The following is a 25,466-nucleotide window of genomic DNA, read 5'->3' on the forward strand; positions in this document are numbered from 1 at the left end:
ACATCAAGTCAGATGTTCCTTCCCTTTTGTAAATGCTTGAAAAATATCGTGCATGGCGTCATTTATTTTTGCGAAATAATTCTGTTCTTTCTTCTTATATTATGCCATTAACATTTTATCAGATGCTTATTTGGTAAAGAATCTTAATTTTTGGAGATATTAAAACTGTAATTGTGTTTTTCAGCTAATTACAGCTAAGCTTACACAGATAAATTCTAATATGCCCTCAAGTCCAGATAGTTCTTCTGACTCTTCAACTGGTTCTCCGGGCAATCATGGCAATCACTACAGTGATGGTCCAAATCCAGAAGTTGAAAGCTGTTTGCCTGGAGTGGTAAGCATGTTCTGAAATTACCAGTTCAAACATGGTTTTTCTTACACTTTGTCTTGGCTAACAATTTTTATTTATATATTTTTTTAATTTGCTTATTTTAAGATCATGTCACTGCATCCTCGATACATCTCTTTTCTTTGGCAAGTTGCAGACTTGGGCAGTAGTCTAAATATGCCACCTCTTAGAGATGGAGCTCGTGTTCTTATGAAGCTCATGCCACCAGGTAAAACTTAACTTGATCCTTTTTTTCATCTTGTAATATGCTGTAAAATAATACCTCATCTGATACATAAAAGTGAAGATAGGAGAGTATTTTCTACTTTCTGGTAATGTATTGGTACTGTAATTCATTACTGTTATCCTCAGGACTGTAAAAGATTTCCCAAGTAGTTATTATCTGCTATATGAAGCTGCATAGTTTGCAGTTGGTACTGGGGTTAATGCCACAGTGTAGTGAAAATGGGGAGCATTGTATTCTAAGGTGTTTTTGTAGCACTGCTTTAATAGGAGCACTTTTGACTGTAATAATCATCGGGGAACACTCTGTAGTCTGATTTTGTCTGTAAGTTTTTGCAACAGTTTTGAGACACTTAAAATTTTTCAGATTTATAATTATAAATACTGGCCTGTTGTGGAGTACTTTTGCTGCAAAATGCTCATAAGCTGTGTTTTTATTGCAGATAACACTACGGTCGAGAAACTAAGAGCAATTTGTTTAGATCATGCAAAGCTTGGGGAAAGCAGCCTTAGTCCATCCCTTGATTCTCTGTTCTTTGGTCCTTCTGCCTCACAAGTGCTGTACCTAACAGAGGTTAGTGATGCTTTGCCTGTTCTTAAAAAATTGTCAGTTCTCTCTGTGGCAGTCCTGTCTGTAACATTATGGAAGCCTAAGATCAAATTCTGGTTTGAAATTAACAATTGAAAATACTGAACATAAACGTGTATGACCAGTGCTGTCAAAGCATTGCTTGTGTAGTATTGCTACAAATTCTCATGGTCAGTCATCTGTGTCCAAGCTGGTGCATTTCCATTTGTTAACTCTGTATTTTCTTCTACAGGTAGTTTATGCCTTGTTAATGCCTGCCAGTGCACCTCTGGGAGAAGATGCCAGTGACTTCCAGTACAACTTCCTGAAAAGTGGTGGTTTGCCTCTTGTGCTGAGCATGCTGACCAGAAATAACTTCCTGCCAAATGCAGATATGGAAACTCGAAGGGGTGCCTACCTTAATGCTCTAAAAATAGCCAAATTATTGCTAACAGCAATTGGATATGGCCATGTTCGAGCTGTGGCAGAAGCTTGTCAGCCAGTTGTGGAAGGCACGAGTACAATTTCACCGGTAATATAAATCTTCCTTGCTGCAAATAGCAGTGTGCTCTGTGTTTTATCATGTGTGCAGCTGCATCTCCTTACTTCTCACTGACATTCTGTTCTTTGAGTGCATTGCACATCAAGGACTCAGGGTACTTTCAGATAATGTTTTGCAATTCTAAAAAAGAGATCAACTTACTAAACAAATCCTATTTCTTGGTGATTGTAAAAAGTTAGCACTTGCTCTGTGTATGATTTTCAGTGGTTTGCATGATTGTCAGTACAGGTAACTTCTCATTTTTAACTCTATTCATCCTTCTGGAGAAAGTGTCCAGCACACAGCAGGATAAACACATCATGTGGTGTGTGAGCAGCTGGCTCACAGGTTGGGCACAAAGGGCTGTAGGGAATAGTGACAGAGTGGTGACCTGTCACAGGTGGGGCTCTGCAGGGCTCCATCCTCAGCCCTGTGCTCTTCAACATCTTCATAAACGACCTGGATGCAGGACTGGAAGGGATGCTGAGCAAGTTTGCAGATAATACAGAACTGAGAGGAGCTGTTGATGCCCTGGAGGGCAGGGAGGCCTTGCAGAGGTCTCAGCAAATGAGAGGAGTGGGCAATCACCAACCATACAGAGTTCAACAAGGGCTGGTGCCAGATTCTGCACTTGGGGTGGGGCAACCCTGGATATATGGACACACTGAGGAATGAGATGCTGGAAAACAGTGACACAGAAAGGGACCTGGGTGTCCTGCTTGATGGCCAGTTCAATATGAGCCAGCAGTGCCCTGTCAGCCACGAGGGACATCTGTGTCCTGAGGGACATCAGGCACAGCATCACCAGCTGGGCAAGAGAGGGGATTATCCTGCTCTGCTCTGGGCTGCAGCAGCCTCACCTCAAGTGCTGGGGGCAGTTTTGGGCACCATGAGATACAAAACTCTTGGAGAGCATTCCAAGGAGGGCCCACAGGCATGCTGTGAAGGGCCTTGAGGGGAAGCTGTGTAATGAGGTGCTGAGGGCACTTGCTCTATTCAGCCTGGAGGAAACTGAGGGGGGACCTCAGTGCAGTCACAGCTTCTTGTGAGGGGAACAGGAGGGGCAGGCACTGATCTCTGCTCTGTGGGGACAGTGACAGGACCCAGGGGAATGGCCTGAACTTGTGTCAGGGGAGGTTTAGGTTGGATATTAGGAAAGGTTCTTCCCCCAGAGGGTGGTTGGGCCCTGGAACAGACTCCCCAGGGCAGTGGTCACAGCACCAGCCTGGCAGAGCTCCAGAAGTGTTTGGACAATGCTCTCAGGCACATGGTGTGACTCTGGGGATGGTTCTGTGCAGGGCCAGGAGTTGGACTTGATCCTTGTGGGGCCCTTCCAACTCAGCATGTTCCATGATAAATGTGAATTCCCCATCTGTGAGGTTTCATCTTAAATAGTTTATTTATTTATAACCTGTCTTCAAGAATACACAGAGAGCCCCACTTCAGAGCACTTAATTCCAAAATACTGAGATCCATCTCTGAATTGGAGAAGTACATTCCCCTTAAATCTCAAACATAAGTACCTGTTCTGGTTAGCTGCATCCGTTAGAAGATACATAATTAATTATTGTTCAAGTAAATCAAAACTCTTAATGATTACAAAGAAGTGAAGATCCCTTTTTATGTCTCATGTTAGAGTATAATAGGAATATATTAATGCACCCTGTTTGCCACCCTATCTTTCGTCTATTTAAAATGAGTACATTTTACTGCCCTGTTTTCTTACAACAGTTATTTAAAGGGCAGTTTGGAACACACATTGCATCACTTGAGTCTTGAAGTATTGTTTGAAACAGACTTAGGCTGACTTCTTAAGAGGTAGTAACATTTGTCTGCAGTTGCTGACTTTCACTATTTGGAGTTGCAAACATCTGATTTAATAATAACAGGTTTGTTGGAAAAAACACTGTTATTCTTGCTGTCACCATCATCCTCTTTGAGGGACTTTTGGTATTTTTTATTCCCTTGGGATGCAGGTCGGATTTGTTAAAATTTTTAAATTCTCTTACCTTAAGCATAAGTACCAAAGCATAATTTCTGTCTTGGCTTTCCATCAGTATTTAGGAGTAGGCAACCAAGGTTATGTATCTATAGTTTTCAGTTATTGGTCTGTTGCTGTCACTAGTACCTTTAAAATTGTTACTGTCTTCCTTGTTTTCATAGAAAGTTGAATTAATAATGTTAAATACAGTGTTCTGGTGCACAGAACTGATTTACCCCATACATATTGCTGTTGATCACTTCCAGTAGCATCCAATAGCTGAGGGACTGTGGAAGCTCTGTTAGTCTTCAGTGCAGGCTTTGTAACTTTGCTCTCTGAATCAAGTGTCTTAGAGAAGCTGACAGAGCAAGGGATGTGACCAACACCAGACCTTGCCCAGCAGCCTCACAGTGTGTCTTTTGAGATGGGCTTTTTGAGTGAACTGGTACAGAAAAATGAAGAAACTCTTCTGTTTTAATTTGTAACCACAGTACACCATCTTTTGTTTGTCTGTGAGAAGGAAACACCCATTTCAGGTTTTGTCAAAACTATGGTGCTCTGGCAGACTAACGAGAGAGGGATCTATGCTCAAACCAATACAAAAAAAAAAAGATAAAAACTTGTCTTGCTGTTTCTATTTTGAAAATATTATAAAAAACAGGAGGGATCATTTAGAACAGAATTCTTCAAGAGTAACTTAAATATTTAAAATGTACTTCTGTATAATAAAAACTGCAGCCATATTCTGTCTGAACACTCTTACCTAATCCAGAGGGAGCCCCCGTGTTTGACCCAACCTTTCTTTCCCACATCTACTGAAAGGGAAGGAGGCATTGTAACAGAAAAAAATTCTGTCAGCTTGAGGTAATCTGATCAATAAACAAGCCCCCAAACCTAATAAGCTTTGAGCAATGCCTTTCCTTTCAACTGCTTGTACTCTGTGATCGTCCACTGCAGCAGCATAGTGTCTGCAGGTGTGATGGTATCTGTTTGAAAATGAGGAGGTTTATTTATGTTGGCCTTTGCACTAAGTTTTCCTTCCAAGATCTTATCTACTTCTATCAAACCTTTCCAAGTAACTTTAGATCTTCATATCTTTTTGCTTTTTTTTCCCATGTAAAAGTAAGTATGAGAAATACTTTCTTCCAGATAAACCAGGCTACGCATGACCAGGCAGTGGTGCTACAAAATGCCCTACAAAACATTCCTAATCCAACTTCAGAATGCATGCTGAGAAATGTAGCAATACGTCTTGCACAGCAAATATCTGATGAGGTTGGTGAATTCCTTTCTGTATCACCTTTTTCCTTATAGCATCTTTTCTATTTTCTTAATCCTTAAATTTGTTGCTTTGTAAGACAAAGATTTTCCTTTTAAAATGTTTTAGGTAATGATCATATGAAAGAGAAAAATCTCAAATCATTGCCAGTGTGTCTTTATATATTGAAGATGCTTTAATGACACAAATGAAAACCTCAGTAAGGCTAAACAATGTGCTTTGCAAACATAGTGGTCTTATGTGTATGGTGTGGCCAAAGCCCATTTGGATCTGGAATGAGGAGTCTTGTTAGAGAACATGTCAGTGAAATCACTGAGTTCAGCAGGAGCTAAAATCACAACTGCTTTACCTTCCTCTTCCACCTGCATCTGGATCCCTTGGTTTCCAGGGTGGAAGCCATAAATACAGTGTTTCTGTAGTGTATAGCATGTCCACAAAACCATCCCCAAAACATTTCTGAGCTATCTAGACAGAAGGTATTACTGTATCCTCATCTTGGTGTTGACAAGTTCACTATCCCTTGAGAACAAAGGGCAGTGTCTAAAGAAAGCACAACATGCTGCAATGCAAGACTGAGCCATCTGCCTTCCCCCAGTGGTGGTTTTGCATCCATAGGTGTAAAATCAGCCAATTCCACTCTGATTTAATCAAATTTCTTCTATAGAAGAAGTATCTTCTGAGGTGAGATATGAGGAAAGGTTTTTTAATTCTGCCTTTGTCTTTCCTAGAGGCCTGCTAATAAATAAGTAATTTTTCATTCACCAAACACATCAAGCAAACAAAATCTGAATGTGTTTAACAGTAGTGCTGTGTAAGATTTGTCTGTAATTTTATGCAATTATGAATACTGCTGTAGATCTAAAATTCATGTGTATTGTAGTTGCCTTTGAAAGGTTTTTTGCCTTTTCATGTTTTGATGGTCAAAGACTCTTTACAATGGATCTCAAAATTAAAAATAAAAATATCTGACATAGTTTCCATAGGCCAGAGAGAAGGCTTTAGCACAGAGAGGAATAATTCACCTTTTTTTAAAAAGTTGATCCTTAAAGACTTTGAAACTACAATGAGATAAAAAAACCCTGTTGTTTTTCTTGTGGCACTGTTGCTGTAAGGTTGCTTTGCTTGTGACAAATATAAAATACCTTTTATTTTTCTTGGAAATACTGTTAATGTCCATATCAGTTCAAGAAGGCACATTGTTCAGGTTTCCAGATACCTACCTAGCTCAGCTTCTTAAGAGTCCCCTTTTTTATTGTCTGAGCATTAGAAAAATGAAACTTGAAATCCATCTGTCTGCCTTCTGCTTTTAGAGATTGCCTATTTTTTGGATTATTCTGTTTTGATCTACAGACTTTAGATAAGTTTGGTCATTTTTTTGAAAGTTGATGTGGAACCCTAAATAATAGCAGTTGGAGTGTGTTTTGTAATGTGTGTATATCAGTAGAAACTACTGGATGTTAACTCAGACCATGCACAAAGTACTGAGGAGTGACTCTGCATTCCTTTAGTACATGAGCTGTGTTCTTATCCATGTTCAACCCTCTGTGTCTTGAACAAGAAACAATCCCTCTATATAATGATCACATACTTGATAACATCCGTGTGTTCAGGCTGGCTATCAGCTAGCACAGCATGGGGAGAAACCCTAAAATAAGTTCAACTTTTTATATTGCTTAAGAGGCTGGCTGCCTTCCAGATGAATGCTTGGTGGTTTCTTGGGGTTTTTTCCTAAATAAAGAAGGTTTTAGCATTGAAATTGGTAGTTACTGCTAAGTCTTAGAACCAGAGTTGCCTACATCCTACTTTAAAAAATTAAATTTTACATAAGTGAAGTATAAATACTCTTCAAGATACATCATCTGTTTTCTATTTAAGGAAAAAAAAATCTTTGTTTTAAGATTTTAAATCTTAAATTTTCTGTGAAATACATTTGTGGGAATTCAGAATCCATTGCAGTGTTATTTGCAGCTGTATTTTAATGTTGCTTTAGTTAATTTCTCTTGTTTTTTCAGGCTTCAAAATACATCCCTGACATCTGTGTTATCAGGGCAGTGCAAAAAATTGTTTGGGCATCAGGTTGTGGATCAGTTCAGCTGGTTTTCAGCTCGAATGAGGAAATTAGTAAAATCTATGAAAAGGTAAGAATTCCTGAACAGCTGCTTTTCTGTATTACTGTTTGTTTTTGTATAAAAGGGAGTGGGTACAAAGGGTTGACCTGGGCAGGTTTAGAGTGTGATGAGCTTTTAGGTGGCTACAGTGATGTGTTTCAGAATCAAGTATATCATTGTCATAGCACAGCTTAATTTTCTGTTCCAAATTCCTCTCCTCAGTAACCAGTGAATTGTAACTTGAATCTGGTGTCAGTTGAAGAATGCACCAGTTCTGTAACATGTTTTCAACCCAGTTAGATTCTGCATCTAAATAAGGAATAAGCATTTCCTGCAAGGCTAATTTGTCTAGTCTTCAAACTTAAAAGGTCTGTTCTGCAGAAGTGATTCAAAGCATATGTGCAGTCTAGAATGAGAAAGAAGAGCAAAGTGATGTGAGAAGCATTGGGAAAAAAGATTTAATTGCTAATTCTGTATGGCTTTTCTTCTTTTATTAGTGGGCTCACGTGTGGTTTACACAGCTAGTTTGGAGTTGAGAGTTCTGTATCAGTAGATTATCACACATCTTGTGATAAGTAATGTTGCTTACAGTTACAGGAAATAACAATCTGGATTTGGACAATGACTTAAAAAAATCTTCCTATTTATGTCTTGTAAAATCAGGTTTAGTACTTATCAGTACTTGCCTGAGAGTGAATGGAAAAGGAGTATGCAGAGAGGCTTAATTCTTGATGTGTTTAAATGATCAATTGAAAGAAGAATATTTACCTCAGCAAAATGCAACACCTCTCCATTAGCTTTCATAGGGTTATAATGGCATCTGCTTCTACTGCTGTGAGCATGACTTCTTCATGAAATAAACTGGGGCTTGGGGTTTTTTTAAGGTAATACTCACATATAAACCATGGTTTAGTTTGTGTGACAGTCCAGGCATGAGAAAATAAACTATCTCTATACATGGGATGCTTTAAGAGTAGTGCACTAGAGAAAGCATACCTAAAAGAAAAGAGACCTAAATTTGCTTTTTAAAAATTCTTCTGGGTAGAAATTGTAGAGTTAAGTTCTGTAAAAATATTTTGAGATAATGGAAGTTTTAAAAGTGGTGAAATTCAAGCTGTATGTTATTGATCATCTTTCACATGATTTTGTGTGTTTTTAATTTTTGGGCTTTTTATTTTTATTCTTATTGACGCTTATGTGGACATCTGTAATAAATGGCAGCTGCATTTGGTTTCTGCTATGCAAAAGGGAAATAAAAATTGAAGGAGAAAAATTGGAAATTCAAAAGAGGAAGAAATTGTAGAAGTAATAAGAAGGGGAAATAAAGTTCCCTTTGTTAACATAGCATTAAAACAGAGGAAAGTATCCTAGAAATAGAGGAATATCATGGAATGAAAGACAGTTTAAGAGAACTGTATCTGGTTATAGATTAGAGGAAGCAATTTTGATGATGGCTTTATAAAGATGAAATATAGCAATGTACAGACCCCCAGCTCTGGGTGCCCAAGTGCAGGGAGGTATTTCACAAGTGTAAAATGCACTTTGCCTTTCTCCTGGGTCCCTGCAGCTGTGCAGAAATGACTTTCCATTCTAACCAGGGCTTCACTGCAGAGCAGGTGCAGTTCTGGATTTGCTGAAGGAATTCTGCCTTTGCTTTCTGATGTTGTGTCAGGACTGCCACATCCTCCTGCTGCAGTGCAGTGACTGCCTTTGATTTTGTACTTATTGTGCATAGACAAAATAGTGTTTGCTGCCAGAATGAGGCATATTTTGGCCTGTTCACAATTAGTTCTCTCCTCTGCATTGTAATCCCTTCTTTCTGCCTAATTAATCTTGATACCTTTTCACATATAAAACAAATATTTAGTGCCTGTAGTTAATGTGACTAACCTGCACTCATGATTTATAAATGATAAATTGAGACCTTCTCACATTCAGTTTCTTTGGAATTTCTTGAATGTAATTGCTTCTAGATGGAGAAGAGGGTTTACCATTATTCTCAAAGTATTTATTTTGAAAGAATGTACCAAAATCAACTCAGTTAATTCAAGTGTTTAGTTTAAGAAGTAACCTGTGCACCAATTAGAGGTAATATTATTTTCTGTGTCAAAAATCATGACAGCAGCTATGTTTAAAACTTGAACTTAAACTCCTTCATCTTTCTGAAAAAGAACAAAGTGATTAATAAATTCTAGCAATATTAAAAAGCTTTTGGTCAAATAAGTTGTGAGTGTCAAAGCCTTGTAAAAGTGAATTGATGAATTAATTATACAGCACTATAGTGGTAGTTTAAGTAGTAGAGTTTAAGTAGTAGAGATTTCCAAATTTTAAATGCCATTTTTTGAGTGGTAAAGAAAAACAAAACAAAAAAATCCCAAACAAAACCCCAGATGCAAACCAAGAAAAACTCACAGCAGTACTAACTGTAACTGTTGCCCACAGTTGTCCTATTTAACTTCTGTCTTCATAAGTTCATGCTTGGAATCCTCCAATGAGAAGCACAATTCTGGAAGTTCAAGTCATCCCACACAGTACTTTGGCTCAGATCTGAGTGCATAAAATACTTGGCACTGATAATCACTTAGTATACAAACTGTGGTTTGTGTTTGTGTTTAGTGATATACCTTGGAGCCAGTTGGGTTTCTTGGGATTGTTTTCTGTACCCACTTTGTGCACTCTTGTTTGTTTTCACAGACAAATGCAGGAAATGAACCAGACATGGAAGATGAACAAGTTTGCTGTGAAGCCCTGGAGGTGATGACCCTGTGCTTTGCTTTGATTCCAACAGCACTGGATGCACTCAGCAAAGAGAAGGCGTGGCAGACATTTATTATTGATTTGCTATTGCACTGTCACAGCAAGTAAGTTTTGGTCACATCCATTATTTTACAATTCAAAATAAATATAAAGCCTAAATGCAGAGCAGTGGCTTCAGCCCATCTGAAATTGTGATGTGAAGTACTGGGTGTTTTCAGAAACCATCCAGGTGGAAAGTTGTTAATACGTTATGAAACTTGGTTGCCAGTGCTTTGATCTGTTACTAAAGGGTTAATTTTACATTTTTAAGATACTGTTGTTTCATTTGAACTTTTCTTTGAGAAATGACAGGGATCTGAAATTAGTGATGTCTTGAGTTTTTCAGTATGTTTTAAAGGGAGTCAGATTATGGTGCTCTCAGATGAATGGGGTCAGAATTTGAGCAGAATTTGTGTTTTGGGGTTTTTGACTTCTGGATATACAGATTGAAAGATTTTATGTTTAGAATGTGTACTTTAACAAAAGGATCAAGTATCATCAGAGCATCTCTTTACAGTGAGCTCTTTGCACACATTGGTGAAACTGGAGGGTTACCAGAAATACCACAAGCTTTATTATTTTGCAGCCTGTGGTACAGGGTGTTGAATTTTCAGTTTCACTGAAGCTTGCTTGTGTCACTCATTGTATGGAGAAATAGTTCATACTGTCAGTACAAGAAGCTACCACTTCTCTCATATGCCTGTAAAACTAGAGATAAACATGATAATCTCACTTGGAATGGTGCAACTGTTCATTGTTACATGGTAAAATAGCATGAGTGGAAACAGAAGATTGCTTTGTAAATTAAGATGGTGAAGTTGAACTGAGCTGCTGAAAAGTTCTCTTCTGAATTAATGCGGAAACAAATCGGTGTTTGTGGTGCAGAGAAAGTTTAGCAAATACCAGACAGAACTCTGAATATCCTTCCACAACTATTGTTCTCTAATCTCCTGTGCTCAGTCAGAGAACAATGTGAGCAAAAATATGAATGTGAGAAAATGTTTTTGGTGCACCATAAAAGACAAAGACAGAAGGATGACCAAGTTCAGATCTCACAAATAGAATCTTTCCAGAAAAGATCACATGGATTGTTTGTTCTACAGAGTTTGACTGGGACTTCTGTTTCCTCAGAGCAATAATCATGCTATACCTCTAAACTGAGAAATGGAATGCAAAATGTTTAATACTAAATGCTAGAGTAGCTTTTCTCCTACAAAGTAATTGATTTTGTAGTGGTGTTCTCTGAATGCAAGACCACCTTAGTTAAGAGGAGATAGCCAAACAGTCCTAAATAATCCTGGAACCCAGAAGTCTTCTGCTGATCTCTGCAAAGTGTTTGGTGGCCACATGTATGAGGCCTAAATACATTAAAATTCTTTGTGCTGTAAAGCCATGGCACTTACACCCACTGAAGGGACTGTCTTCTGAGAACTGAACAGAAACCTGTGTCCTGGAGCTCTCAGAAGGGCACGATTCAGATTGCCAGCCTTAAGGGAGGTGCTTGACCTCCAGCTATTCCTCCTGCTGAGCGTGAGTTCATTGTGCCAGCTCTGTGCTGTCATCATGTGTCTAAAACAGCATGAGATGCCTGTGCTCAGGCAGCTGCATCCCTCTCATGATTCCTTAAGAGCTCTTAGATGGTTACAGCCTCACAGAAATGTAATACTTGTGTTCAAACACTGCATACTCAGAAACATAACAGTGTGAGGCATGTCACATTGGTCACATTTGTTACTGTAGGAAAATATCACCTTTGTCTATTTAATTCTGCCTTCAAGTGCACAGAGCTGAGGAGTGTCTATGTGATGTGTCCCAAGCAGTTGAAGGATTGTATCTTAACTTTCTGTGAGGTGTTCTACAAAAACATGGGCTCATCAATCAGACCCCATCAAATGTCAATTATTGTTAAGAACAAAACAGAGCAGCCCCACCCTACAGTCTGCTGCAACTCAGAGCAGAGTAGGAGAACTTGCAAAGATCAGGGAAGGGTGACAAGGGAGATCAAAGCTCTGCAATGACTTCCATCTGAGGAGCAGCTGAATAGCTGGGGGCACTTCATACTGGAGGAGAGATGAATGGTGGGAGGACAATACTACAGAGACCCTTAAAATCAGAAGTAGCAAAGGGAGAACAAATGGAGAGCTGTGTTTCTTTGTGTAAGACCTTCTTGAGCATAACATTTAAGCAGTGCAAACCTTCAGTTTGGAAATGGTTTGAGGGTTCTTTCATGAACTTGTCCAGTGAGGACTATGATATACTGCTCTTGGTAGTTTTCTTGAACTACAGATTGTTAGAAGCTGAGAGAACATTCTGGAGAAGTGTCTCTGCATGATTCCTTCTTCTTGTGCACTTTGCTTTGTGCATGGTGACAGAGATGGTGCTCAGCCAGGGGCATCTTTGCTCTGACCTCAAGGTCATCCTTATGTGGCTTTGAAATCACAGTTAGACACACATGAAAAAGGTCTGAAGGAAGGAGGATTCTTTGGTGTGCTTTAGACCCTGACTCCATGGGCACAAAACAGAGATAGCCACACTGAACAGACACTGCAAAACTCAGTTTTTCATATGTTCAGATACTTCCATAAAATCATTCATTCAGCATTCATTTGTAGTCTCTTCCCACACAAAAATAGTTGCTCCTAACAGTTTTTACAAGGCATACTGCTCAGACAGTTCATCCTACAACTTGAAAGAAAAGGGTTTGCCCTAATTTTTTAAAATTTTTTTTTTACTGAAGCTTATCCATTTCTGCATTACTCTAGTGATTAGATTAGATTAGGTTCTGAGGTGAAAAATTTCCTTTAATTATAGCCACTTGAATTTTCAGGAGGGTCATCATCTCTCACATCCTACTAATGATAAATTTTGATCAATTTAGAGATCCTCAGCAAACTGCTGCAGTGACACATAAAAGCAGTTTTACTGGAGTAGTTCTGGTTTGCACCTGGTTTTACCAGGTACAACTGGTGCTTGATTAGGAAAAAAAAATTATTTAGGATTGCAAATTTTTGCGTTATGCAATATTTAATGTCAGTTGCAAAGGTGTAGTGGCTAGGTGTTTCTAAGTTTCTTTTTCTTTTACCTTTAAATATTTGATTTGTGGAACAGTTTTGTAATACAATTTATGCTTCTGAAATTTCACTGCAAGGAGAAATAATACGATGGATAGGGAATAATTAAACTCTTCATGTTTCCTACATTATGTTCAGTTTTAGAAAATGGCATTAAGCAGATAAACACAAATTTAATTGATGTCCTGTTTGAATAGGGAGGTTGAATTTAATGTTTCTATTCAATTATTTCCAGAACTGTTCGTCAGATGGCACAGGAGCAATTCTTTTTAATGGCAACCAGGTGTTGCATGGGACAGAGACCTCTCCTTTTCTTCATTACCCTGCTGTTTACTGTTCTAGGGGTAAGTTTTCAGAGATAAAGTCTTCAGTATGGGAATGTATGTAAAAAGTAATAGGACAAAATACCTGCAAGAAAAGACAAATTGTTATTAATAACAATCACTATAATATAAATTGTTTGTGACCTACAGACAAGCAGCACAGATGATTTCTATTTGAGCTAGAGCAGGGGAAGAGGGACTCTTTTGCATTTTCTGTAAGAACATGAACAGGTCATGGCTTTAATGTCTGCATTTGATCTTTGGTGATTGCTAACCTCTAAGTAAAAATCATTAACAGGTTAGAGAATACCTGCAGTTAGTGCCTTCTCCTTCTGGTCCTGCCAGGACTTTTCAGCTCATGGCTCTCTTGAACATTTGATCATAAGTTTTGATTTGGTTTTCTTTTTCCCATTCAGGTATAGAAATTGTTACTAAAATAGTTGAGAATTCATTCATTAGCAGCTAAATACAATTTTAAACTTGCAAAAGTTTAAACTTACACTTCTTTTCTTTTACATTTACTGTGAGATTTAGGGGAAATACGTTGGTGTTGCACTGTAAGTAGAAGCACTTATGAATTCTTTGCTTTTGGTTTGCACAGAGCACTGCAAGAGAGAGAGCTAAGCATTCTGGAGACTACTTCACCCTCTTAAGGCATCTTCTTAACTATGCTTACAACAGTAATATTAATGTACCCAATGCTGAAGTGCTTCTCAATAATGAAATTGACTGGCTTAAGAGAATCAGGGTAAGTTTCAGGATCAGTTTATTCCTGATAATGAGGTTTTTGCTGCAGAACTGTAAACGTTCTTGTGAACTGCAGTTCTGAGCTTAATGTTTGCTGTTTGGAGTATCCTAACTTTCTCTTAAATGACAGGATGAAGTAAAAAGAACAGGGGAAACAGGTGTTGAAGAAACGATCTTAGAGGGTCACCTTGGAGTAACAAAAGAGTTGTTAGCATTCCAGACACCTGAGAAGAAATACCATATTGGTTGTGAAAAAGGAGGTGCTAATCTCATTAAGGTAAATTCAAGTTTTTTGACTTCTGGAAAGGGTCTTTGTGAGGTTTTGGGGGGGGGTTGATTTTTGGGATTTTTTTATTGTTTGTTTTTACCTATAAATAAGAAAAAAGAAGCGTCACATCTTGTGGGTTGTATCCATAGAAACGCTTTTGATTGGAGTTAAATGTTTTCTTTTAAAAAAATTAAATTGCATGTTTCATTCATAAAGTGTATTTAACATTTTCATTCTTCCTTAAGTACTGTATTTAACATTTTAATTCTTATTCCAGTACTTGACCAACATCACACAAAGGTAGTGAGATACAGTCTCACTGTACAGGACTGCTTTCCTTCATTAGCTCTGTAATGGCTTTCCTGCACATGTTCTTAATTAGTGCCATTAATGCTTAGGGCAGGTTTGAACAAATGCATCACATCTCAGCATCTCTTTAATCAGACATGTTTTCTTTGTACCTCTGATATTATAGAGCAGGAGTGTTGGTTTTTCAGCACTGATTGATAAAGGGCTTTGTAGATAATGTTGGTTTTGCAAAAGAAATTTTTTACCAATCAAGAACAGTGCAGTTTTATTTTTAACTTGGAGTGGGGAAGTGGGTTTGCAGGGAACCACTTTAGAATGGAGTTCTTCTGTTCTAAGTTTAAAAGCTCATTATGCTATTGGTCTCAATTTTTACTCTTGTTTTTTTTTCTTAAGTACCTCTCTGATTCTCAGACACTCATTTATGTAATAACCCTTATAAAATAATTTCCATGGTAACTGGTGATTTATTGTCTTTTTTTTCAGGAGTTGATAGATGATTTCATCTTTCCAGCATCCAATGTTTATCTACAATACATGAGAAATGGAGAATTGCCTGCTGAGCAGGCCATACCAGTGTGTAGCTCACCAGCCACTATTAATGCTGGCTTTGAGCTCCTCGTTGCACTAGCAGTTGGATGTGTGCGAAATCTCAAGCAGATTGTAGACACGTTGACTGAAATGTATTACATAGGTACAGCAATCACTAGTATGTAATACTTTTTAATTATCTATTTTCTACTCTTTAATGTATATATCATGTACAGGTTTTGTTTAGATTATCCACTGAACCAAATGCTGAGTTTTTTAGTTCGTGGTTTGTTTGTGGTTGTTTTTAATGTTGCAAAATCAGTTTGCCAGTGTAGGCTTTATTTGTTTTTCTTTATGCAGTAAATGTACTGATCTGCATTCCATGGTCACATCCAAATTCCAGCCCCTGTCACAGCCTGACCCTTCCTGTCCCAGTCTCTCCCCTTTGTCCATACCAGCTCCAGGAACTTCATTCTGTCTGTATCTTATACTTCTGTCTCATCATTTCAGGGTCTTGCTAACCAATCCCAGAGGTGCTAGCCTCACCAGGTATCTTCAGCTTTGTTTTAGAGCCAGTTTCTTGGTTGCTCACCTGATTTGTCATCATTGCCCACACACAGACCCAGGTCCTCTGTCCTGCTTCTCTTTTTAGTTCTGAACTCATTCTCTGCTTGTCAGAGGGAATAGTCCTTTCCAGGCTCCTTTTTGGCCTTATCTCAGCACAGCTCTGCACTGAAAGAATTTTCACTCACTGGAGAAAGTGATTGCTTTCTGTTCAAAAACTTGCAAATGTTAATGCTTCAAAAGCTAATAGTCACATGAAACTTGGGCCGATTTTCACAAGGATGACAAAAGGCTTGGTTTTAGCACAGATTATTGTTGTCATAAAAAAGGCATTTCTTAAAAATTATCAAGCAGGAGGATACTTTCTCCAGCCCTAAAAGGGACACTAAAACTATTCTGCTGTAATATTAAGAGGGAAAGGGAATCAACAACCACCAAACAAAATCCAAACACCGTCAAACCAAGGAAACCCAAGCTCATATGGTGGGAAAGGCTGGGAGAGTTGGGGTTGCTCAGCCTAGAGAAGGGAAGCCTCCAGGGGTACCTCATTGTGACCTTTATTACTTAAATGTAGTTTATAAGAAAGATAGAGAAAAAGATTTGTACCAGGGCCTGTAGTTACAGGACAAGAGGCAATGATTTTAAACTGAGAATTGGACACAAGGAAAAATTTCTTCACTATGAGAATGTTAAGACACTGGAACAGGTTGCCCAGTTGTGGATGCCTCATCCCAGAAGTGTTCCAGGCCAGGTTGGATGGGGCCCTGAGCAATCTGGTCTAGTGGAAAACATCCTGGCCCATGGCAGGGGGCTGGACAAGATGATCTTTAAAGGTCCTTCCAACCCAAACCATTGTGTGATTTAACAGATGTTTCAACTCATAGAGTTGGGCAAAATCATAAGCAACTAAAAGTAGTACCCAAAAGTGGAAATTGTCCACTGCCTCTCAGAGTGCCAGAGCTACTTGCTTGAATGGTGCCATCAGTGAGTCACTTGAGGTTTTTCAGTCTCTTCTGTTCAGTTCCATCTCAGATGGATAAATTAAAAGGGCAGCTTTATGGTTTTCCCCTCTGCCTCATCCTTCTTTCTTCACCCTTTTCTGTTGGGAAGTAGTGTATTTCTTATCACCTCACAGTTAGGGGGATTTCATGGCATTCCCTTCCATTCAAGTGTTTGATAAGCACAACAGAACACCAGATCTGTGTGGTGTGTCAGACAGAAGAGAGAACAAATGTATGAACTGTGCATGCTCTGGGATTCATATACCAAATCTGCTTGTAAATAAATATGCATGCTCTCTTATATCAGAGTTATTAATACCAAGTTTTTTGTTTTAAAACTACAGACAGAACAAGAGGTTAGCTTAGGTGATCATAAATGTTCTCAAAGAGATGTGAGGGACCTGAAAGAGAAGATCAGGAGGAAAAACATATATATCAAGTTATATAGAAAGCATTTGCTAAAACTGTTTCCCATCCTGGCAAAAAAAGTGAGGCTTAAGTGAAATTCTATAATTTTTGAAGGATTGTAAATCTTGTGAGAGTACTATAATTTTTAGAAGGTTTATAAATTGGTTATATATTCTGTACTCATTCAGCTGAATTCTTCAGCTAAGAAAGTTGCTGGTATTGAGGAAAGGCTTCTGTTTCATATAGAAATAGACTAAATTTTTACCTGGCCACCTCTTTAGTTATGCAGTAAAAGAAAATGTTGTAATAAGATTACAGATAGAACAGTGCTTCACAGAAGTTGTGTTAATTTTAGCAATTAAGTTGTATGATGGTACATTGTTTTTATTAAATTGCAGTATGATACAGACTAACAATAATCTTATGCAACTGCTCTTTGTACTGCATTGATGTTGTCTTTGTTTTACAACAAACCAGTTCCCTGAGCACTCTCTGCTGTTTCCTCTTAGCTTGTGAAGCACTCACAGAATGGGAATATCTGCCTCCTGTTGGGCCTCGGCCTCCAAAGGGATTTGTGGGACTGAAAAATGCTGGTGCCACTTGTTACATGAATTCTGTCATTCAGCAGCTGTACATGATTCCAGCCATCAGGAATGGCATTCTTGCAATAGAAGGCACAGGCAGTGATGTAGATGATGACATGTCTGGGGATGAAAAGCAGGACAATGAGGTAAATTTAATTATATAAAATTGCCTAATCTTTAAATTGGAATTACTTTTTTTTTATGAAAAGGTTGTAATAAATTTCAGTTGCTGATCAAACACTTTGATTTCCACTGATACCTGTGGGGAAAATAGGATAATATTTCATCCTTGAATAAGTTCACTGCCAGAGGGGCACTTTAGAAGATCCAGGTTGGCAGGGTTTGCAGAATTCCTCCTCAGGCATTTCTGCTGGAAAGCACTGCACCTTATTTCAGCCACCACAACTTTGTTAATGCAAACCAAGACAGTATTTGGGTTTTCAGCTGAGTATGAAACACCTTAGATTGTCAAATTAAACAAAGGATAAAACTAACTAGGAGACAGCTACACATGGAAGTGAATTGCACAAATTTTCTGCTTTTCAGAGCAATGTTGACCCACGAGATGATGTGTTTGGTTATCCACATCAGTATGAAGATAAACCAGCACTGAGCAAAACTGAAGATAGAAAAGAGTACAATATTGGAGTTTTGAGGCATCTCCAAGTAATTTTTGGCCATTTAGCAGCTTCCAGGCTACAGTACTATGTACCAAGAGGGTTTTGGAAACAGTTCAGGTAAGTAGAAAATTGAGTATTGATGTTGGTTCACTGGATCACTGAAGTGCAAAAATACTAATCATAGTAGAATGGCAATGATGTAAAGTGTAAATTAGCTGAAGTTGTGCAGCTTTATCTGCCCTTTCACCACTCTGTAGAAGTCTGTTAAAAAACTATGTTTACAGCAGAGTGGTTCTTTGGAATTTTAGCAGTTTTTGATAGTGAGACTTTGAATTAAGTATAAAGTTATCCACAAGAGCTTGTTTTCACTTGTCAGAAAGTGTCAGGGACAGAACAACAGGTCATGTAGTACATCAAAAACCAGTAGTCTGGCTCTTCAAGGGGGAGGGATTAGGAGGTTGAATCATATATTTTTTCAAAAAGAAATTGTTGGCAAACAAAACAAAAAAAATTTGACAAAATATGCTTTCATTTTCAGACTCTGGGGTGAACCTGTAAATCTACGTGAACAACATGATGCTTTAGAGTTTTTTAATTCATTGGTGGACAGTTTAGATGAAGCTTTAAAAGCTTTGGGCCATCCAGCAATGTTAAGTAAAGTTTTAGGAGGGTCCTTTGCTGATCAGAAGATTTGTCAAGGATGCCCACATCGGTAAGTGTTGAGGATTTTCATCTTTTTTTATAGAAAAACAACCCATGTTTGTGTCCTTATAAAAGTGATTAGAGTCAAGAGTGGGCTTTTTGTGGGGGTTTTTTAAGCTAATAGATTTTGCTACCTTATTTTTTCTACAGCTGAACATTGATTTGTCTACAAATACTTAATCATTATTGCTTCTACTTCACAGATTGATTGTGAAGCATTGTGTATTGATCAAGGCAGGAAAAGATTGTGCTTTTTCACATGGAAAGTGAAAACAATTGTAGGGACCAAATGCAATGTAGAAAATTTTAATACCTGGCCAGCAATTGTTGCTGTCTTTGGTTTTCCATAATGTGTGTTTAGAGTTGAGCCAAGTAGGAATCTTCAGTTCCAATGAGTAAAACTGTTCATACTCACCATGTAACCTGTAATTAAGGTCAGTGGGGTAGAAAGTTCATCTTTTTCTGAAGACTTCTGTATTTGTAGGTACCTTTAAATGTGAATGCTGAAATTCATTTTTGCAGAAGGCATGTAAGAAACCACCAATGCCAAATCAGACTGCAAGTCTGTAGCTCACTGTTTTGATGATGGTTATTAATGAAGGAATAGAACTCAGTATTGTAAAGTTGTAATTCTCCAGACTTTTTAATTTATCTCTCTTTTTGTGATAGATGGTTAAAATTGCCTGCAAAATTCAGGATGGCTTAATGATTAACTGTTTCTTTTTAGTGTTTGTCTTTTTTTTTAATATTGTGTTTATTTCTGTCACTATCAGTTGGCCTTCTTACTGTTCAGATCATCTATGACTCTTTAACACTACATACCTTATACCTCTGTACATTGCCATTGCAAATTCTCTTTATTTTGAAAGCTGATCATTTCCTTTAGACTTCAGTTAGCAATTAAAATACTGGAATAAAATGACACAAATGGATTTTATTGTGGTAATCTTTCAACTTCAGTTGATCTAATGCATGAATAAGAATGATTTGTAAAGTGAAGATCTTAGGTTTCATGGATTACAATGAGTGACTAGAAGTGAGTTGAAATACTGCAAGGTAAAATGGTAGCACTGATTTCACCTTATATGTAATGGGTAATTAAATGGCAGATCCAGACCAGAAGCAATGTGAGTTACCATTCATTCCTGATATTATGTATTATCCTGAAGTATTTCTGTGTTTTTGAACTCTACTGGATTTGCATAATGTTAACAAAAATGTTGTTTAAGGAGGAGGGAACTGATAGTAACTAAACTGTGGATTTGTGTATGACAAATAAAAGCTTGTCTATATTTTTTTATAAGCTATTTATTGGATGAATGAATATTGCTGTTGGTTGAAGTGTTTCTAAATATTCATTTATTCAGCCTTTGAATGCTTGATTGCATATCAGGGAAACAAGCCCTTCAGGGTTACACTGGAATAGATGTGGCTTTTTAAATTTATTCATCACTTCTTTATTTTTAAAACAAAAGGTTGCTTCCAGGATGTATCAGCTAGTTGTCTCTCAAGCATTGCTGGCTTATTGCTAGAGATTTGGAGATTTGTTCACAGATTATATTTAGAACATGATGTCAAAGCCAGTCATAAACATTCAAATAGGTTTTATGAAGATGATGATTCATGGTTTTTTAGATAGAAAATAAAAAAGCTTTTGTTGTTTTTTTTTTTTTAACTGAATTGGCATCTGTTTTGAACTATTGTCTTTAGGTGTGATACAACATTTGTGTTTATCATTTAATTCCTGACCATAGAAATACAGTGTGCAGATACTGTAATGTAACTGTAGGAAAACTGCTGCAGTAAAAAAGAGTTCAGTTCTTTTACTGCTTACACACTGTAGCACATGTAAAACATCAAAAGTTGAACACATTCCTGCCTTTCTCATACATTTACCTATTCATTGCTAGGTACGAGTGTGAGGAATCCTTCACAACTCTGAATGTAGATATAAGGAATCACCAAAACCTTCTTGATTCTTTGGAGCAGTACGTCAAAGGAGATTTATTGGAAGGTGCAAATGCATATCATTGTGAAAAATGCAACAAAAAGGTAATGAGTCCTTATATTTTTAATCTGTGTACAGCTGTGATGTTACAGCTGTACTAAGTTCAGTCTTAGTTCATGTTTGGGGAGAAAAATCATCCTTTCATTACTCAGTTTGGTAATTGGTGAGAGTGTATGAATGGAAATTTGAGGACTGGTAACTGTTCATGTCCTTTTGTAGGTGGACACAGTGAAACGCTTGTTGATTAAGAAGTTGCCTCCAGTTCTTGCCATCCAGTTGAAACGATTTGATTATGACTGGGAAAGGGAATGTGCAATCAAATTCAATGATTATTTTGAATTTCCACGAGAACTGGACATGGAGCCTTACACAGTGGCAGGTGTAGCAAAATTGGAAGGGGATGATGTGAATCCTGAAAATCAGATAATACAAAATGAGCAGTCAGAAAATGAACACTCTGGGAGCACAAAATACAGACTTGTGGGTGTACTTGTGCACAGCGGCCAGGCCAGCGGCGGACATTACTACTCCTACATCATCCAGAGGAACGGTGGAGATGGCGAGAAGAACCGGTGGTACAAATTTGATGATGGAGATGTGACAGAGTGTAAAATGGATGATGATGAAGAGATGAAAAACCAATGTTTTGGGGGAGAGTACATGGGCGAGGTGTTTGATCACATGATGAAGCGAATGTCCTACAGGCGCCAGAAGAGGTGGTGGAATGCTTACATTCTTTTTTATGAACGCATGGACACGATAGACAAAGACAATGAACTCATAAAATATATTTCAGAAATTGCTATCACCACTAAGCCCCACCAGATTAAAATGCCCTCGGCCATCGAGCGGAGTGTGCGCAAGCAGAACGTGCAGTTCATGCACAACCGGATGCAGTACAGCCTGGAATATTTCCAGTTCATAAAGAAGTTGCTGACTTGTAATAGTGTCTACCTGAACCCTCCTCCAGGTTAGTATGGTAGTGTGATAATTATGGATTCATTTTTTACAAGAAGAGTTTTGCTTTGTGTGGCCAAGGATTTATCTAGCCAGTGAAAATTTGGTGTGTCCTGCTTTGAATACTCCTGTCCTTCTGCAGTTAAAGACCTCTTGTGGAGTTGTTCATCAGTGGTAACTTGCCAAAGTATTTAGCAAAAAATACTTTGATAAACTATCAGCTATTACTCAGGTGCTGGACTAAATCAAGTTAAAATACTCAAATTAGAGGGCTCTTTTGTTGAAAACAGTTCTCAAAGGTGAGATGCTGAATTTGTGAAAGATATATGTTAGCCTCCAGGTACCTGTATTAAAGCTTAAGTTTTTGAATGATACGTTATAGAAACTAGAGGCTATTTTGATCAAGTTTCTCCTAAAATTGGAACACCATATCAGACAAAGCAGTAATCTGAAATCAATTAAATTATTAAAAATTGCCTTTACTTTGTCTACATGTGAGTATTCTGATTTTTCTTTAGGACAAGATCATCTGTTGCCTGAAGCAGAAGAAATAACTATGATTAGTATTCAGCTTGCTGCTAGATTTCTCTTCACCACAGGATTTCATACAAAGAAAATAGTCCGTGGCCCTGCTAGTGATTGGTATTTTGTCTTTTAACAACAATTTTGTCTTTTTACAATTTTGGAAGTTTGATGTCTGTTAAAAGATCCCATTTAGATACATGGTGAAGGTGCACGTGGAGAGGGGGAAAGGTTTGAATAGAAAATACTGGGAAGAATTGAGCCTTGAAATACCCTGCTGATCGGAATAGCTTCAAATTTAATTTTTAAACAGAGCTTAACTCTTGTCTTTTAAAAAGAGTAAAAGAAAAGAATCTGTCACTAGCACAGAACAGATTATGTTTTCTGACAAATTCAGAATGGTTTTTACATTGTTTTAGTAGTTTTAAACAAAGCTCTTTACAAACCATTGTTGCAGCTTATATTTGAATTCTGTTTGTGAAACATGTATAATAGTCTTTGAGACACTGTCGGCAGAGTACTTTATGTACATTGCTATAGGGCCTGTAATTCAAATCCACACTGTGACACACAGTCCCATCTTATTCATTTTAGTCCTTCAGCTGGGTTATTCTCTGCTGGGGAGAGGAGTGGGGGTTACTGCTGGTCAGATTGGAGAGAAAATCTGGTATTCATGGCCCGTAGTTTACCAGCTACTAGTAAGTAGCTGTGTAATAATGGCAAATTCACACCCCCAGCAGCAACTTCCACAGTAGCTTAAGTTACTCCTTTTAATTTAAGAGATCAAGAAGAGTTCAGATATTCCTGCTGAAAGGACAGAGTAATGCAAGGCCCTCTCTGAAACAGATATTTTAGTCTTTGGGTATTGGTTTTTCATTTTATGGGGTTTTTAAAGATCTCTAAATGAGACTATAAATTCTTGTTAGGTTACATATTTAGTTGTGTGTTGTATATGAAATCCACCTGTGTTCTCTGCTGCTCACCCTCTCCCTCAGTTCCAGTACAGAGACAGTGGTGGCTGCCAACATAAGACCTGCTTTGAGGAGTAGTTAGGGGGTGTAATGCTGTCTTAATTCTTATAGGTGATAGAAGTAAAATTGGTTAGGTTTTTATTTGAAGTTCGGTTTTTAATTGAAGGGTATCTTCCATTTCTGATTGCTCATAAAAGAGTATCACTATAAGAACTACAATCTAATTAAAATCCTTTTGTGAACAAAAATGAGTGGGTATCACCTTTAACACATATTTTCTTCAAACTGTGCAAAAGAACATGTCTGCCAAATTCAGAAATGTCTGCATTTGGTGCTGACTGTGCCCTCTCCTGTTGCAGGTATGATGCCCTGTGCATCCTGCTCCGGCACAGCAAGAATGTACGTTTCTGGTTTGCACACAACGTCCTGTTTAATGTTTCAAACCGCTTCTCTGAGTATCTCCTGGAATGCCCCAGTGCAGAAGTGAGGGGTGCATTTGCAAAACTTATAGTATTTATTGCACATTTTTCATTGCAAGACGGACCATGTCAATCACCTTTTGCCTCTCCTGGACCTTCCAGTCAGGTATTTAATTTTCTAATGAAAAGCTTTTGGAATTTATTCTTACTTCTTTGTTATAAGCATTTAATGTAAAGTAAACTCTGGAGCAGATGCATCAGTGTTGGCTGGAAAACTATGCAGCCTATTTGCATTACGAAACAGGATGTAACTCAACCAGTTAGAGAGTTGCTGTCAGAGGGTTCAGTTTTCCCTCATTTGTAAATCTCTGTGAAGGCTCAGTGAGACCTTTGAGCTGGGAGTGTGAAATCTGCAAAAAAAAAAAAAGCAGTGGTTATTTTAGTGAAGTAATGTCTAGGGAAGTGAACCCTTGCTTTTATTTAGAACTGTAAAACAAACCCCCACAAACAAACACGCTAACCTGAATACTTGCAGGAGTTCCCTAACTTTTAATCCCATGTATCTTTTAACAGTGAAATTGTCAAAAATTGTAACTTAGTGTAAGAGTAGACAGTGAATTGCCCGATTTTACACTCAAACAACAACAAAAAAAAAAAAGCCTACATCTTATTGTGATACTTGTGATAATAATGTTAAAAAGATCAACTTTTTTGAGCGTTTGCTTTGTCATGTTTTAATGTCTCTTTTTGCTTACATGATCCCATTTACCTTCCCAGAATGTTTTCACTGCTGTGTCCAGCAAAAGAATTTGTTAAGAGTTAAGTTGAAGCTCCATAGGCTTAGGAAGTGTTCTGTGTTGTGAGTTGACATATACCTGAAGAGGTGATTGGGTTTCTTAGTCTACAAAGTTAATAGTGGAATTGCATGTGTGTTTCTTGATTATTCAGGCCTATCTGCTATTGGAAAAAAGCCCAGTTAAAAGTTTCTGTAGCTATAATTTCTTGGACTTACATAGTATTGATGGGAGTCTTACTCCCTGTCTGTGTCTTTTTGTCTGCGTGAGACACTCAAGACCAGCTGCTGCCACTTTGGAGCTTGTATAAATCCCATACCTTGCAACCAATTCTGTTCTCTGTCACAGTAAAAAGCAGAAACTAAATCAAGATATGATAGATTCAGCCACTAACAGCAGAACTTGTTTCTCTCTGTAGGCTTATGATAACTTAAGTTTAAGTGATCACTTACTGAGGGCGGTACTGAATCTTCTGCGAAGGGAGGTATCCGAGCACGGGCGCCACTTGCAGCAGTATTTCAATCTGTTTGTGATGTATGCCAATCTAGGTAAGCAGATTGCTTTTACTGACAACACTGTAATAAACTGGGGCTTTATTGATGATCCAGTTACAGAGATAACAGCAGGAGGATCCAGTTTTCCATCCTTAGGCAGATTGTTATAGTTATGTGTCATATAAATGCTCCCTGGCATCTGTGTTCCTCCTCCTTGGAGTTTGGGGCTTCAGTCTCCCTGTCATCCATGGAACATAAGCATGAGAAGCTTGGGGCTGTAAAACAGTATCCTGCTGAGAGAGGATGGGGGTGAAACTTCATAAAATACTTGA

At 38.0% G+C, this 25,466-nt stretch overlaps 1 protein-coding gene across 2 annotated transcripts in view; it reads left to right on the forward strand.

The window, feature by feature from the left end:
- USP9X (ubiquitin specific peptidase 9 X-linked) overlaps positions 1-25,466 on the forward strand; it is a 102,298-nt gene that overhangs the window by 59,773 nt on the left and 17,059 nt on the right. The window contains exons 20-38 of one of the 2 annotated variants that reach the window (XM_058019227.1): positions 185-334; positions 437-557; positions 1,015-1,145; positions 1,393-1,671; positions 4,811-4,936; positions 6,953-7,078; positions 9,743-9,909; positions 13,151-13,259; positions 13,840-13,986; positions 14,116-14,262; positions 15,046-15,268; positions 17,573-17,793; positions 18,194-18,384; positions 18,806-18,979; positions 20,880-21,021; positions 21,197-21,947; positions 22,453-22,576; positions 23,787-24,012; positions 25,059-25,188. In XM_058019227.1, the coding sequence (XP_057875210.1) occupies positions 185-334; positions 437-557; positions 1,015-1,145; positions 1,393-1,671; positions 4,811-4,936; positions 6,953-7,078; positions 9,743-9,909; positions 13,151-13,259; positions 13,840-13,986; positions 14,116-14,262; positions 15,046-15,268; positions 17,573-17,793; positions 18,194-18,384; positions 18,806-18,979; positions 20,880-21,021; positions 21,197-21,947; positions 22,453-22,576; positions 23,787-24,012; positions 25,059-25,188 (3,685 nt within the window). The remainder of the gene's footprint in view (positions 1-184; positions 335-436; positions 558-1,014; positions 1,146-1,392; positions 1,672-4,810; positions 4,937-6,952; positions 7,079-9,742; positions 9,910-13,150; positions 13,260-13,839; positions 13,987-14,115; positions 14,263-15,045; positions 15,269-17,572; positions 17,794-18,193; positions 18,385-18,805; positions 18,980-20,879; positions 21,022-21,196; positions 21,948-22,452; positions 22,577-23,786; positions 24,013-25,058; positions 25,189-25,466) is intronic. The other variant, XM_058019228.1, reaches the window with a different exon arrangement.

This window comes from Melospiza georgiana, chromosome 2, assembly GCF_028018845.1.
Source record: "Melospiza georgiana isolate bMelGeo1 chromosome 2, bMelGeo1.pri, whole genome shotgun sequence".
Classification (NCBI taxonomy): Eukaryota; Metazoa; Chordata; class Aves; order Passeriformes; family Passerellidae; genus Melospiza; species Melospiza georgiana.